This window comes from Callithrix jacchus, chromosome 17 (assembly GCF_049354715.1).
Source record: "Callithrix jacchus isolate 240 chromosome 17, calJac240_pri, whole genome shotgun sequence".
Lineage (NCBI taxonomy): Eukaryota > Metazoa > Chordata > Mammalia > Primates > Cebidae > Callithrix > Callithrix jacchus.
The window spans coordinates 58,401,396-58,415,180 of NC_133518.1; the positions used below are offsets into that span (position 1 = coordinate 58,401,396).

The 13,785-nt window shown below is 39.9% G+C and overlaps 1 protein-coding gene across 2 annotated transcripts in view; it reads right to left on the reverse strand.

The window, feature by feature from the left end:
• Positions 1-1,752: 1,752 nt before the first annotated feature.
• The window catches only part of EFHB (EF-hand domain family member B), a 50,496-nt gene continuing 38,463 nt past the window's right edge, over positions 1,753-13,785 (reverse strand). Inside the window, exons 10-13 of one of the 2 annotated variants that reach the window (XM_035277848.3) lie at positions 10,438-10,645; positions 6,694-6,884; positions 4,828-5,009; positions 1,753-2,094 (exon numbers count right to left, since the gene is read on the reverse strand). In XM_035277848.3, the coding sequence (XP_035133739.2) occupies positions 1,968-2,094; positions 4,828-5,009; positions 6,694-6,884; positions 10,438-10,645 (708 nt within the window). In that variant the 3' untranslated portion in view covers positions 1,753-1,967. Of the gene's footprint in view, positions 2,095-4,827; positions 5,010-6,671; positions 6,885-10,437; positions 10,646-13,785 lie in introns of both variants that reach the window. The other variant, XM_002807669.6, reaches the window with a different exon arrangement.

Here is a 13,785-nt window from a genome sequence, read left to right on the forward strand (position 1 = left end):
TTTCTTCTATGGCTTCAGTGACCTACAGATACTGGGTTGTAGAAACACAATTTTCACTGAGAAAATTGCTCTAGGTAACTGCTCTCAGAGCCAAGAATTGGCTTATTTCCTAAATTTGGTGGGAGCTGTGAAATCTTGTATGTCTTGTTACATCTTTGACTTTCTAAAATTGAAGCTCATCGGAGGCTTGAGTTAAGTGACTAAGGCTTTAAGAGCCAGGATGGAACTATGGTCTTCCCAATGACAAGTAGCTCAAGACACAGCTGCTTAAAGGAACCACACCTCTCCCCAGGTCTTCTGAACACTTTGGCTGAAACTAGGCAGAAGCAGAAAAATAAAAGAGATAATTTCCTTGGATTCTAATTCACTGGACACTAGAAGATTTGTTTTCAGTCTCGAATTCCTTTTATCTCCAGATTTTAATTGGCAAGGAAATGTAACATTTGGCTATTATTTATTCCTGTGAATTTGATACTAGAAAGTTGATTCCAATTTGGAGCATCTTTATGTTGGCATTTTATTAGCAATCTCAATGCTATTATTTATTCTCATTGTAGAATTCCTTATATGCTATGTTGTACAACATGACTGAGAATAAGTTGGAATGAGAGATAAAATAAAAAGATAACTTTTTTTTTTTTTGAGACGGAGTTTCACTGTTGTTACCCAGGCTGGAGTGCAATGGTGCGATCTCGGCTCACCGCAACCTCCTCCTCCCTCCTGGGTTCAGGCAATTCTGCCTCAGCCTCCTGAGTAGCTGGGATTACAGGCACGCGCCACCATGCCCAGCTAATTTTTTTTTTTTTTTTTGTATTTTTAGTAGCAACGGGGTTTCACCATGTTGACCAGGATGGTCTCGATCTCTTGACCTCGTGATCCACCCGCCTCGGCCTCCCAAAGTGCTGGGACTACAGGCGTGAGCCACCACGCCCGGCCTAAAAAAGAGAACTTTTTTATTTGTAAATGGAGTTTCCTTGAAGTTGAAAATGTGCAGTTCTGACCCTTTTATAGCCTACAAGGGACAAAATGTAAAGAAGCCACCAGTGATAGGAGGAGGATACACAAAGGAACCTCAATGGGCACTTTTAGAGTAGATTTAGGAAAGCCGGTCAGGACCATCCTGAAAGATGGCCATCTTTGACCATAGTTTGATGACTTAAGCCAATGTGTTAAGACAGCCTGAGTTTAGAGATCATTCGGAAAAGATCGCTTATTTCCCAAACTTTATAATGTTTTGTTTGTCTTGTCTTTGCTGTCTTTAAAGCTTTAAACTTGTGGTTTTTAATATATGAAAAGAGCTCCACTCGCTATATTTTTCATTTGTTCCTTAAAAGAATTCATTTTTAAAAGACAGGTAACTTTTCAATGAAAAAGGAAATGTAAGGAAGCCAGGTTCGCTTTTTATTTTTTTGTTTTACTCCTTAAAATTTTTCACCTTTAGTTCCATACACAAGATCCAGCTTTTCTAGTCCAGCTTCCAGTCCACTACATAAACATGAATCCCCTTACTCTTAGTGTGTTACTACATTTTGATCACCTGTGGTAGAAACTGCAGTTCAAGATGGCTTAACCAACAAAAATTAAACTAGGCATAACAAATCACACTTTGACTTCAGACGACCAGCTAAATTGGATGGAATTCTTGGGCCTACCAAACTTCTATTATCATTCTGAACTATGTCTTTGCTGAGGCTGGATGTTAACTCTTCAAGCCCTTGTCAAGCTTGTGGGTGCTTTATGGAAAACAACAAATTTCAAAATCCAAAATCTAATTTATTAGCAACACATACAGGCATATGAATCTTAACCACTGTGATTGATGAATCTCTAACATAATATCTAAAACAAGAATGGATTGAGCATTTTAGATAAACACAGAGTTAATAATTCTTTTGTTTGAATGAATGAACTCCAAAAATATCACATGGGTGTTTTACATTTGATCCGGTCTGCATGCTGTAGCTCATCTAGAACATTTCTGATGTTCTCAACACAAACTTCTCCTCTGTGATGCTTTTTTGATGCGAGATTCCATACATTTTCAAATTCTTCACCAGAAAGCTTGACACCAATGTTACACAATATCTCTGCAATCTGGAAAAAGGCAAATAAATAGACCATGATTTATATGTTTTAAAATGTGTAATGAAAAATACCTTTATAACATCTATGACTATGGATACTTATTTCAAAAAAGTATGTGTGTGTATGTATTTCTGTGTGTATGTGCTTGTGTGTGTGTGTATATATATATAATGAGAAAATATCAAAATTCTAATACTATCAGCTCAAAAATAATTTTGTTATGAATATGAGGGTGTTCAAATATACTAGCCAATATATAAAATTACTTTCAACTTTAAATGTTTCATTTCTTTAAGGTGAGGTGGCAAAATTCAAGTAAAAAGAGTGAAAAAATAAGGATAGAAGACTTGCTAGGTTTGAGTTCCATTTCAGTCATTTATTGTCACTTTGGTCTTGTTTATGTCACCTACGCCACTTGAACATTAAGTTCACTCCCTTCCTTCTTTCCTTCCTCCCTTCCTCTCTCCCTCCCTCCCTCTCTTTCTCTTTCTCTCTTTCTTTCTTTCTTTTTGAGACAGAGTCTCACTCTGTTGCCCAGGCTGGAGTGCAGTGGAACAAGCTTGGCTCACTGCAACCTCTGCCTCCTGCCTTCAAGCGATTCTCCTGCCTCAGCCTCCCAAGTAGCTGGGATTACAGGTGTGCACCATCACACCTGGCCAATTTTTTTGTATTTTTAGTAGAGATGAAGTTTCACCATGCTGGCCAGGCTGGTCTTGAACTCCTGACCTCAAGTGATCCACCCGCCTCAGCCTGAGCCACCTGGCATGGCCAAGTTTTTATAAAACATGAACATTTATAAAATGTATCTAACTGGTCTGTTGGAACTTTAACTATGTGTGCAAATGGCAGACAGTGTACCCATGACTAAGTGAGCACACTAAAAGCCGACCACACTGACAATCAGCAACCTAATGTCTCTACAGTGATAATTATTAAAACAGGTGAAGGTGGGGGAAAACATGCTTCTATGTCTCAAAGAAAATATAAGAAAGGAAAGTAAGAACTAGTAGTGGGAAGAAAGGATAGAATGAGTAGTGGGAATTAAATATGTGAAAACAAAATTTTAAAAAGAGACTAAATTGGAGGCCGAGGCAGGCAGATCACCTGAGGTCAGGAGTTCAAGACCAGCCTGACCAACATGGCGAAACCCTGTCTTTATGTAAAAAAGAAAAAAGAAGAAGAAGCATTTACTATGAAGTATTCAGGAAAAAAAAAGGGAAATGAAAAGGTTAGACAGTGAATAGGAAAGCCAAAGAAATAAAATAATTACAGAATACATTTATTAAACAGAATCTCAACTATTAAAAGATCCCCTAGAAATGATGTGCCCTTGTGGGAAATTAGTGCAATTAAATACTATTCAAATACAAATCAAATTCTGAAATTCAGAAGAGCAGAGCTGCTAGCAACTGCAGCTATAAAGCAAAAGCATAATCCCCCTGTGCATAGCTGCTATTTTCCCCACCCACTGGTAGTTAAAGAAGGCCCCTGCAGAGTGAACTTAGGAATGGTTTAAGTCAGTCTTGAGCATCCCAGACCTTCTCCCCTGCTTCCCTTCCCACTCCTCGAGAGGCTTTGCTCCACTGGCTTGGCATTCTATCAGTAGCATGCTGACTAGCTAACACGTCTACTGAAATCTATCCATCCTCAAGTTAACATTGTTATTCCAAGCAAGTCTTTGACTTCTTACTTTTTGTCTAGAATTGTGGGATAAAGGATGACTTCCCAGTTAAGAATTTTTAGGCATTATGAAACAAGCAGGAGATTTCTGTTTCTTTTGGAAACCCTGAAGTTCTATTTCAAAGGCCTTTCACAGTGATCGAGGGAAGTGAAAACACAACCTGGAGGTGTTTCTTCTTTGACCTGCAGGAAGGATACTGGGTTCCTCCTTTGGGGCCACTAAGCAGGCACCAGCATGTCTCCCCTTCCTCTCTGCCCTGCCTCCCTCTGAAAGAATTGCTGGAATGCATCTGCCACTGATTCAGTTAGTATTTAATGAATTTCCAGGCCATTAACCCTTCATCTGAAGTTTGAGAAGGCATCGTATGTCTTTTCCTATATCATTTCCAGCTCCAGCTATGAAGGTTCTGAATTACACCTGCTTTCCATAAGCACAGTTCTAGACAGGGTGGTCTATCTGAACACAGCTATCAGTGTCAGCACCCCAGTGGTTATTCTGACCTAGCTGGCTTCATTACCCATCTAGGAAGAGGATCATCTCAGATGTGAGCAACACTTTTTCTAGGTCAAAAATAAACAAACAAAACAGATTTATGACCTTACCTGTGATGTGGCAACAAGACAGAATATTTTAAATCAACACTTGTCACAGATAATCTGAGACATATGATACCAGTGGACAAGAAGGATGGCAGAGTGCCATATTCATGACCACTCTAGTTCTAGAGGCTCAAGGCCATCAGGATGCTCACATAAGAAAGGGATTGATTCTGTTCCTTTTCTTAACTAAGAATAGTATTACATGTTTTAGAAAAATATTTTTCTTCTTTACATGGGCCATATTGGATATGTGATATGAATTTACTCTTCCTATCACAGCGTAAATTCTACCTCAAGAATTGTACTGAATGTCACAACCAAGTTGAGCATTATTCATCAAGAATCCTGTACTTGGGGATCCTGTAGACTTCTGTAAATATAAAAACCAAATTTTGAAAAGTCTAAAATAGTAGCTGTTGAATAGATAAAACATTTCCATTTTTGTATGCTTATATGCTATACCTCTTCTTTTGATCTGGTCTTGAAGAAGTCTCTTTCAAACACTCCTTTGTGGGCGAAGATGGTAGGATAGAGTAGTGAATAAGCATTACCCTGTTCACCATAATTAGTTCTGTCACTGATGCGACGAATTCGGGGAGCAGGAATGTCAGATCGAATGGTTGGAACACCAGAAATGGGGTAACCTAGGTGATTGATGAGGAAGGAAAACAGACATTCTAAAACAAAGCTGTGTAACACAGTAGCCACCAATCACATGTGCATACTGGGCACTTAAAATGTGGCTAGGAAGAATTTTGGTATAATCCAAATGTAAAATTCAAACATTTTAGTACTAAAAAGCAAAATATTTAATAATTGTTAATTGATTCGTTATTGAAATAATATTTTGAATATAGAGTATTAAAATTAATTTCACCTGTTTCTTTTTTTTAACATAGCTTTTCTTTTTTTTTTTTTTTTTTTGAGACAAGGTCTCACTCTGTCACCCAGGCTAGAATGCAGTGGCAATGATCATAGCTCACTGCAGCATTGAAATCCTGGACTCAAGTGATCCTCCCACCTCAGCCTCTCAAGTTGCTGAGACTACAGGAGTTTGCCACTATGCCCACCTAATTTTTGTATTTTTTGTAGAGACCGGGTCTCACTATGTTGCCCAGGCTGTTCTTGAAGTCCTCATCTCAAGTGATCCTCCCACCTTGGCCTCCCAAGGTTCTGGGATTATAGGCATGAGCTGCTATGCCCAGCCTGATTTTCTTTAATGCTAAAAAATTTGTAAATGCATAGATGACTTCAATTATATTTCTATTGGACAACACAGTCTGAAGAGAGTAGCAAGATTTCATTACTCTGGAATGTATAGCATGTTTATAAAATCCAGTTGAGGACATGTAAAGCCTTAATGATGTCCTTAGTCCAAGGATATAATCTTGATCAACATAAAATAGTCTTTCTAAATAACCAATATTCGTCATACTTCATGATGACATAGGGGTGTTATGGATTGAACTGTCTCATTCCAAAATTTATATGTTGAAGTCCTAACCTCCAGTACCTCAGAGTGTGACCTTATTTGGAAATAAGGTCATTTCAGGTGTAATTAATTAAGATGAGGTCCTACTGGAGTACGGCGGGCCCCTAACCTAATATGGCTAGAGTGCTTGTAAGACAGAGAAATTTGGACACAGATGTGAAAATGGCGAGAACACCATGTGAAGATGAAGGCAGAGATCAGGGTGATGCTGAAGAAGCCAAGTAGTGCCAAAGACTGCTAGCAAATCACCAGAAACTAGAGGAGAGGAATGGACAGATTCTCCTTTACAACCCACCAGAGCAACCAATCGTACTGACACCTTGCACTTCAAGCCTCAAAACTGTGAGACAATAAAATTCTGTTAAGGCACCAGTTTGTGCTACTTTGATACAGCAGCCCCAGCAAGCTAACACATGAGGAATGAATATGCAGAGAAATGCTTTGTAAAAGCTCTTTAAATATTTGGAGGCAGATATGTATGGAACTAAGAATCAAATGGTTTTAAAATCTTCTAATATGGGTACTTGGCGGAGCCTGAATTGCTACAATGTATAACATTCGATGTTCTGATCTGCAATGGCTTCCATTTCATTAATGTATAAAGAATCATTTCACTTTGGTCATCACTGGCAATTCAGTTCAATCAACATTTATATGTGGGCCTCTCCTCCCCAGGTGGTTAGAATACAGAATTAAATGCATGGTACAAGGCTTTGAGGGCCTTAGTTCAATGGAGAAAGGCAGGGGACAATGCAAGGAGAGAGAGGACAGTTTGCTTCCACGTTTGTCAATGCTTGACAAATAAGTGACATACAAATAGAAGGAACGGCTCCTACAACTGCATTGATCTCAGAAGAAGTTGTCTGATAGTCGTTAGAAACTTTATCACTTGGTCTCTGAAGTGTCCGGAGAGTCTTTTCTGTGCTCCCTGGTTCTTTTAAGACAATATCTTCTGGCTTTATGAGGAGAGTTGGTTCAGATTCTTCAACATAAGCCTCAGTAGGGTTTACACAATCTGGTTTTCTACCTTTAAGACAAAAAGGGAAAGAAAAAAAATGCAGGAATACATTACTACTTAGTACTTGCTGCTCTGCAGCAGGATGAGTTTTCCCATCTAGTCTCTTCTTGCGAATGGAAACAGCTTGGCATGACCCCTCCACTGGCCCAGCACCCAGTTGTGGAAGAGTAAGTTCAGGCCAGTGTCATACACCAGGAAATCTGAACACAGCCTAATCTTTTCTTCTGCCACTCCACTCACTTCATTCTAGAATAAAGCTTTGAAATATGAGAGAGCAAATGTAAACATAGAATCAATTCATTTAAAAAAAAAAAGAGTGTATTTTAATATTTAACTTGAACTACAAAGTTTTTCCTAGCCCTATGCCTTAGAGAGAAATAAGACAAGACATGCTTGTAGTTGAAAATTTCACACCTACTTGACCAGGTGGGGAGCATGCATTACAACATCAAGGGAGAGGATAAGAACTCATTGTGAGCTCAAGAACAGTTTCTATAACTAACTCATGACAAGTCAGTGTACAAAAGAAAACCCTGAGGTAGAACTGTAGTTGTAAGACTCTGTCTTCTTTTGCAGATTTGCTTTACTGAATCAATCCTGAATTTTAGGAATAAATTCCTACGACCTTTTTCAAAGATCTGGTTACTCCAAAGGTACCACTAGAGGGCGCTACAGTGTTTCCATCTTTAGAAGAATTCTAAAGGTTCCGGGGGAGCCCAAGCAAGGGTTGCAAAGGCAAGTGGCCTGCTGGTATTAGAAAAGGATGGAAACCGTGGCAAACTAGAAAAGACTTGCCTCTCTAAAGAATGCACTCCTCTCCCCCTTCCCACCTTCCCCCACACTCAGTTCCTGCCAATTGCTGCTATGAATATGCTCAGGCCCACTGTTCCAGATACTCTAATCCCCTACCTCATCAAAAGTAGAAATCTGGACAAAGTTTGAAAAAGAATTTCTCAAAAAATTGAAAGATTACTTACCCCCTTTTCTCCAAAAGTCAACAGTAAGATAGAATTTGGTATCAGGAAAATTTTGGCAGAACGTTCCTGGGACCCTTCTAGACCTACTGACCACAAACTTAACAGTTCCTACCCTAAAATCCTAGAAGATGAAAATCCTCAAGGACTCCACTGAAAATGGATGAAGAAATCAGGATCCAGAAACCAGAAACAAATCGAAGAACTCTCTGGTCTGAAATAAGCTTTTGCTTTCTGCCATTACTTCATGAGTTGTGCCAAGAAGGAAGCTCTGTCACCCCCTGTTTATGAAAGAGTTGGAGTAGAGCTGTTTTCTATGAAAAGCTTCATTAGGTAGAGAAGATTCCGATGTTTTCCTAGAGGACAGAATAGAAAGGCTAGCTAACCCATAAGGGCTCACAGCATCAGGAGAGACCAACATTTGGTTTTGACCTAACAGAAAGGCATGTCCCAAGAATAAAAGTAAAAATAGTCGTAGCTCCAGTTTTTAGAAGAGAGACATTCTAAGAGGAAATAAAAATGTAAACCACCTTTTTTTAAAGTTACACCTTTAATAATTAAGATACAAAAATTAGGGTAGGCCAGGTGCAGTGGCTCATACCTGTAATCCCAGCCTATTGGGAGGCTACGGAAAGAGGATCCCTCAAGCCAGAAGTTCACAACCAGCCTGGGCAACACAGCCACTCCAGAGGCTGAGGCAGGAGAATCCCTTGAGCCCAAGAGTTGAAGGCTGCAATGAGCTATGATTGCACCACTGCATTCTAGCCTGAGCAAACAAGAGTGAGACACTGTCTCAAAAAAATTAAAACAAATGAGGTATGTTATAAACCAACTAAAGTACAAGAATGCAAGACTGTTTGTTTGAAATAACACTCAAGGGTAGTAAGATTGAAGTAAAACCTCACAGACTTAGCTGATAAAATTGCAAATCACTAAAATGATTTAGAAAAGAAAAGTGAAAATAGAGAGAGTTACTTCTGGGACAATTAATAACATTCATAAGAAATGAGAAATAAAAAGCTTTTTGAGAGATGATCATTATAGCATTGTGCATATTACTTTTAAAATATCTAGAAACAACCTAAATTTCATAGAGTGAAGAAATTGTTTAGTAAATCATAATATATTAGCATGAGGGAACTGAACTGTAGTTCATAGAAACCAAAAAAGCATTTCTTCATTCCTTAGAAATGTGAAAGCTGGCTAGTAGGCATGGTGGCTCATGCCTGTCATCCTAGCACTTTGGAAGGCCAAGACAGGAGGATCACTTGAGACCAGGAGTTCAAGATCAGCCTAGGCAACATGGGGAAACCCTGTCTCTGCTAAAAATATAAAAAATTAGCCAGGCATGGTGGCACGGGCCCGCCATAATCCCAACTACTCTAGAGGCTGAGGCACGAGAATCACTTAAGCCTGGGAGGCAGAGGTTACAGTGAGCCAAGATGACACCACTGCACTCCAGCCCGGGCAACAGAGGAAGACCCTGCCCCAGGAGAAGAAGAAAGAAGGAAGAAGGAAGAAAGAAGAAGAGGAAGAAGATGGAGGAAGAGGAGAAGGAGGAGAATGAGGAGGAGGAGGAGGAAAAGAAATGTAAAAGTTAAATTTTAAAAAGCCTTTAATAGTATGTTCAGTGTTACTTTAAATATACTTAAGATATATACATACACACATATGCTGTGTATATGTATAAATGTTTAATCTGTAAATGTAATGATACAGAAAGATAAAATGTAGGCTAGAGGTATCCAATCATTTGGCTCCCCTGGGCCTCACTGGAAGAAGCAGAATTGTCTTGGACCACACATAAAATCCACTAACACTAAGGATAGCTGATGAGCTTAAAAAAAAAATCGCAAAAACAACTCATAGCATTTTAAGATTAGTGTTGGGCAGCATTCAAAGCTGTCTAGAACCATGGGTTGGACAAGCTTGATATAAACGTTACAACATGTGAATCAAAAGTAAAAATTATTCTGTTTTTCCTTTTTATACAAAATTTTAAAAATCTAACTTTATGTCAAATTCTATTTTTCCTGGGAAAGGGAGCTAATTAGATAATCGTTTTTAAACAGGTTTCTGAGAAACTGTCTTTCGTATTTTGAGCTTCGGTATAGGTTTTGTGCTTTTAATTTTTTTGAATAATACATGGTTCAAACTCAAAAGATACAAAAAAATAGATTAAAAAATGAGTCTCATTGCCACCCTGTCCCTCAGCCATCCAACTGCCTCTTCCTGGAAATAATAAATGTTATTGATTTTTCTTACACTTGCACAGATATTATATACATAAACAAGCATACAAACATGTACATATGCATATTTTTATTTTTCATATAATATTGAAGTTGAGTATAGCTGAGCTCATATAAAAATATAGAAGTCTATTTAAGAATTCAGCAAATGGCTAAGCATGCTGGCTCATACCAATAATCTCAGCACTTTGGGAGGCCAAAGCAAGAGAATCCCTTGAACCCAGGAGTTTGAGACCAGCCTGGGCAACATGGTGAGATCTTGTCTCCGTTAAAAATAATAATAAATTTTAAATATTTTTTTAAAAAGAATTCAGCAAACCTTAAAAAATTAAATACCTTTAATAATGACCCTTTCTTCATATTCTTTAAGAAGCATTTCGTCTTTCCAGTTAAGAAAATTTGCAAATTCCAGATAGTTAATGAGGCCATCATTATCCACATCACAGTAGTCAAACAGCTGGTCCAGGAGTTTCTCATCTAAATTCAGGTTGGCCTGGTCACAAGCTTCCTGCAGCTCGGCTTTATCTATCACCCCATCTCCCTTCTGTTATACAGGAAGCAAAAGAACATAAAATGGGAGTTATATTCAAGAGCAGAGTAAGCAACATTATTTAGTTTAAGGAAAAAGAAATAGCTTTATCACATAAATTCAAATTGGTTTCAACTTTCACAGAAGAGGAGTCAAAGATGCTGTTTACGCCGTGGTAGAGCAATATTACCATGATATGGGCTTGACATTTCATGTGACCAAAGGGTATGTCTTTTTGACAGCTCTCTATGATTTTTCATCCTTACAAAGTTTTTAACACCTTCTGTGTTTTAACAAGGCTATAAATGGCCCTTCATTTCATTGTTATGGAGGAGAAACTGGGGAGATAATTGCAGGACAAGTTCACAGAGGTAGATTCAGAGATAGTTGTCTGGTTTTGATAACACTCCTGTGGGCAAGAGGGAAATGCTACCAATCTGATGGTCAGCCCCATTGTAACAAGAAACACTAATTCATCCTGGTAAGTAGCAGGAGGAGCATGGAGGGAAAAAGTCTCACCTCCTTTCAGACAGCAGTTAAAGGCAGAAGTACCTACACTGAGAAAGAACAGAGGGAAGTGTATACCGGCTCTGAGCAGAAATTGGCTGATTTACTTAGGAAATGAAGGGGCAGAGCACACCATGCTTGTTAAGGAAGAATGGCAACAGCTGGGACATCTCACCACTTGGCTTCTCCTGCAGTTTATCAAGCCAACCTTAAATCCATTCAGAGATAAAGGCAAAGGCCCCAGTTTCCTTGTTAGTTTCTGCAGTGAATCCTGACTTCTACAAGGGAGCTTTAGCCCCCTTGGAGAAACTTCCCTGAGAAGAAATAACTCCCAAGAGAAACCATAAATGAGTCACTGCATGCTATTTAAGCTCTTACTGCCCAGGACTAGATTTACAATGCTGATGGAAGCAATCTCCTAGAGAATGAGAAACTGACTCGATGAATTATAAATTCTTGCAGTCAGACCCACAGCCCTGGAAAACTTCCCACCTAACTCTTATATTCAAACAGAATGAGAACTTAAAAATATGTGATCTTGACAATAGAGCTGCAAATCCCCTGGATTAAAGTAGACTCCTTTATGAAAGCCTCTACTACAACCTAAAATGCAAACCCACACTCATCCCTAGCTGAAAAGCAATGTGAGATGTGGCTGTTGAATCAAGAGATCCCCAAAACTGAAACGGATGCTGTCAATGATAACTTACTGCCTAATTTGCAGGGCTTTGTGTGTACTGAAAACATTGGTGGTTTGTTTCAGGGAGCTAGAATGCCACCACCACGCCAATCAAAACTCAAATATTTCTTACTGGTGCAAAGCCATTCTCTCCCTCTGCAGCCTTAATCCCTCCCTCCCCAAAGCCCTGATCTCGACTGCTTTAGGAAGAAAGATGATCAGAAGTAGGACCAAGGGCTCTAGGTCTTCAAGAGGGATGCATCTGTTCAGTGGGGTGAGATTCTCACATTTTTATGGTTCGGATACAGGTGCCAAAGTCATCCTCATAGTCAGTCCTGGGAGAGGGTGGTAGGGAAGGATGGCCATATTCAGTTAATGGGGTTTGGGCAGCAGAGTTCACAGAGAAGAATGAAAGATAACAGTGTATTATTCCTGTGGCTTCCAAGGCTGAAGGTTTAACTGGTATTGATGCTTTCCATGTCTATATAGTGAATGTTCATATGTGACAGGGGGGGTTACCCTGATCAAGAAGAGCCATGTATAGACGATGATTAGTATCTTTGTGACGCCACAGCCCTAATGACTCCTTTGAGTTACAAGTCTATGACTGGTGGTTTTGCCAATTAGAGCTTCCGGAAAAGAAAAGCAACCTTCACTTGAAGTTTAGGACTCACTGCCTCCCTAACATAGTTACCAGGTAGACCTCCATCAGCCTGTCACTGAGCTCTTCTGGAAACTCAACACTAGGCCCATGGAGGCTTTGTGACTCTCCAGCTGATAATCATTTTGAAGTGGGCCAACTTGGACTCAATGACTAGCAAAGTGAAAAAAGGAGCAAACAAGCCCCAGATGTCAAACAGAAATGACACATTCAAGAATGCAGCCAGTCCAACCCCAGTAACATCTCAGCTTTACGTGTAAAAGGGTAGCAGTATTTTTGTGGCTGTTACTGCTGCTGCAGCTGCTGAGACAGGCTGTCACTCTATTGTCCAGGCTCGAGTGCAGTGGCATGATCATAGTTCACTGCAGCCTCCAACTCCTGGGATCAGGTGATCCTCCTGCCTCAGCCTACTGAGTAGCTGGCACTACCACTCCTGGCTAATTGTTTTTGTTTACTTGTAGAGCTGGGGTCTCACTATGTTACCCAGGCTGCTTTCAACCTCCTGGCCTCAAACTATCCTCCTGCCTCAGTCTCCCAAAATGCTAGAATTGTAGATGTAAGCCACCACACTCAGCTGAGTAGTGATCCTTTAGGAAAAACAAAAAACAAAAACAAAAAAAAACTTGTTCACCACTCTGTCACCTGAAGCAAAGCCACTGGTTCAAGAGCACCCTCAATTCATAGAAGCTCCTCTAAATGCCTGGGCCTGGTTCACTGATAGTCTGGCTGAGCTGAAAGCTAGTGGTCGTCACTGAGCTAGACTAAAGGCCATTCTCATGTCTCCAGCCCGTACTCCCCTTGATAAACCTGTTATATTTATACTGACTCTTGGGCAGTTGCCTGTGGCCTATCTGCTTGGTTTGCCACTTGGAAAACTATAGACAAGCAGATTAAAGACATGCCTTTAAGGGTCTGCAAACTACAGACAAAAATTATGGCTACTGATTGAACTATTTGGGTAGTTCATGCAGGTGCTCACCATAAGCATGGGAATGACTGGAATCAAGCTGCTGATCAAGCCCGAACATCCCGATAGCCAGCACTGCGGCCTGTACATACATGGCAACACACCCCCATTACACTCGGGGCACAAGATAGAGGACTCCATGTTTCTAATGCAGAAGCCACCACTGCATGCCAAACTTGTGACTGCCAGAAGTTGACTCATTTGTCTCATGGTGAGAGAGGAAACATCACACATAGGGAGCTCCCTCATGCTTCTGACAGACTATAGTGAACCTTTGACTCCTCCCCACTCAGAACTCTTGGTGGTGCCACACCAATATTGACACTTGAATTCAAGTTACG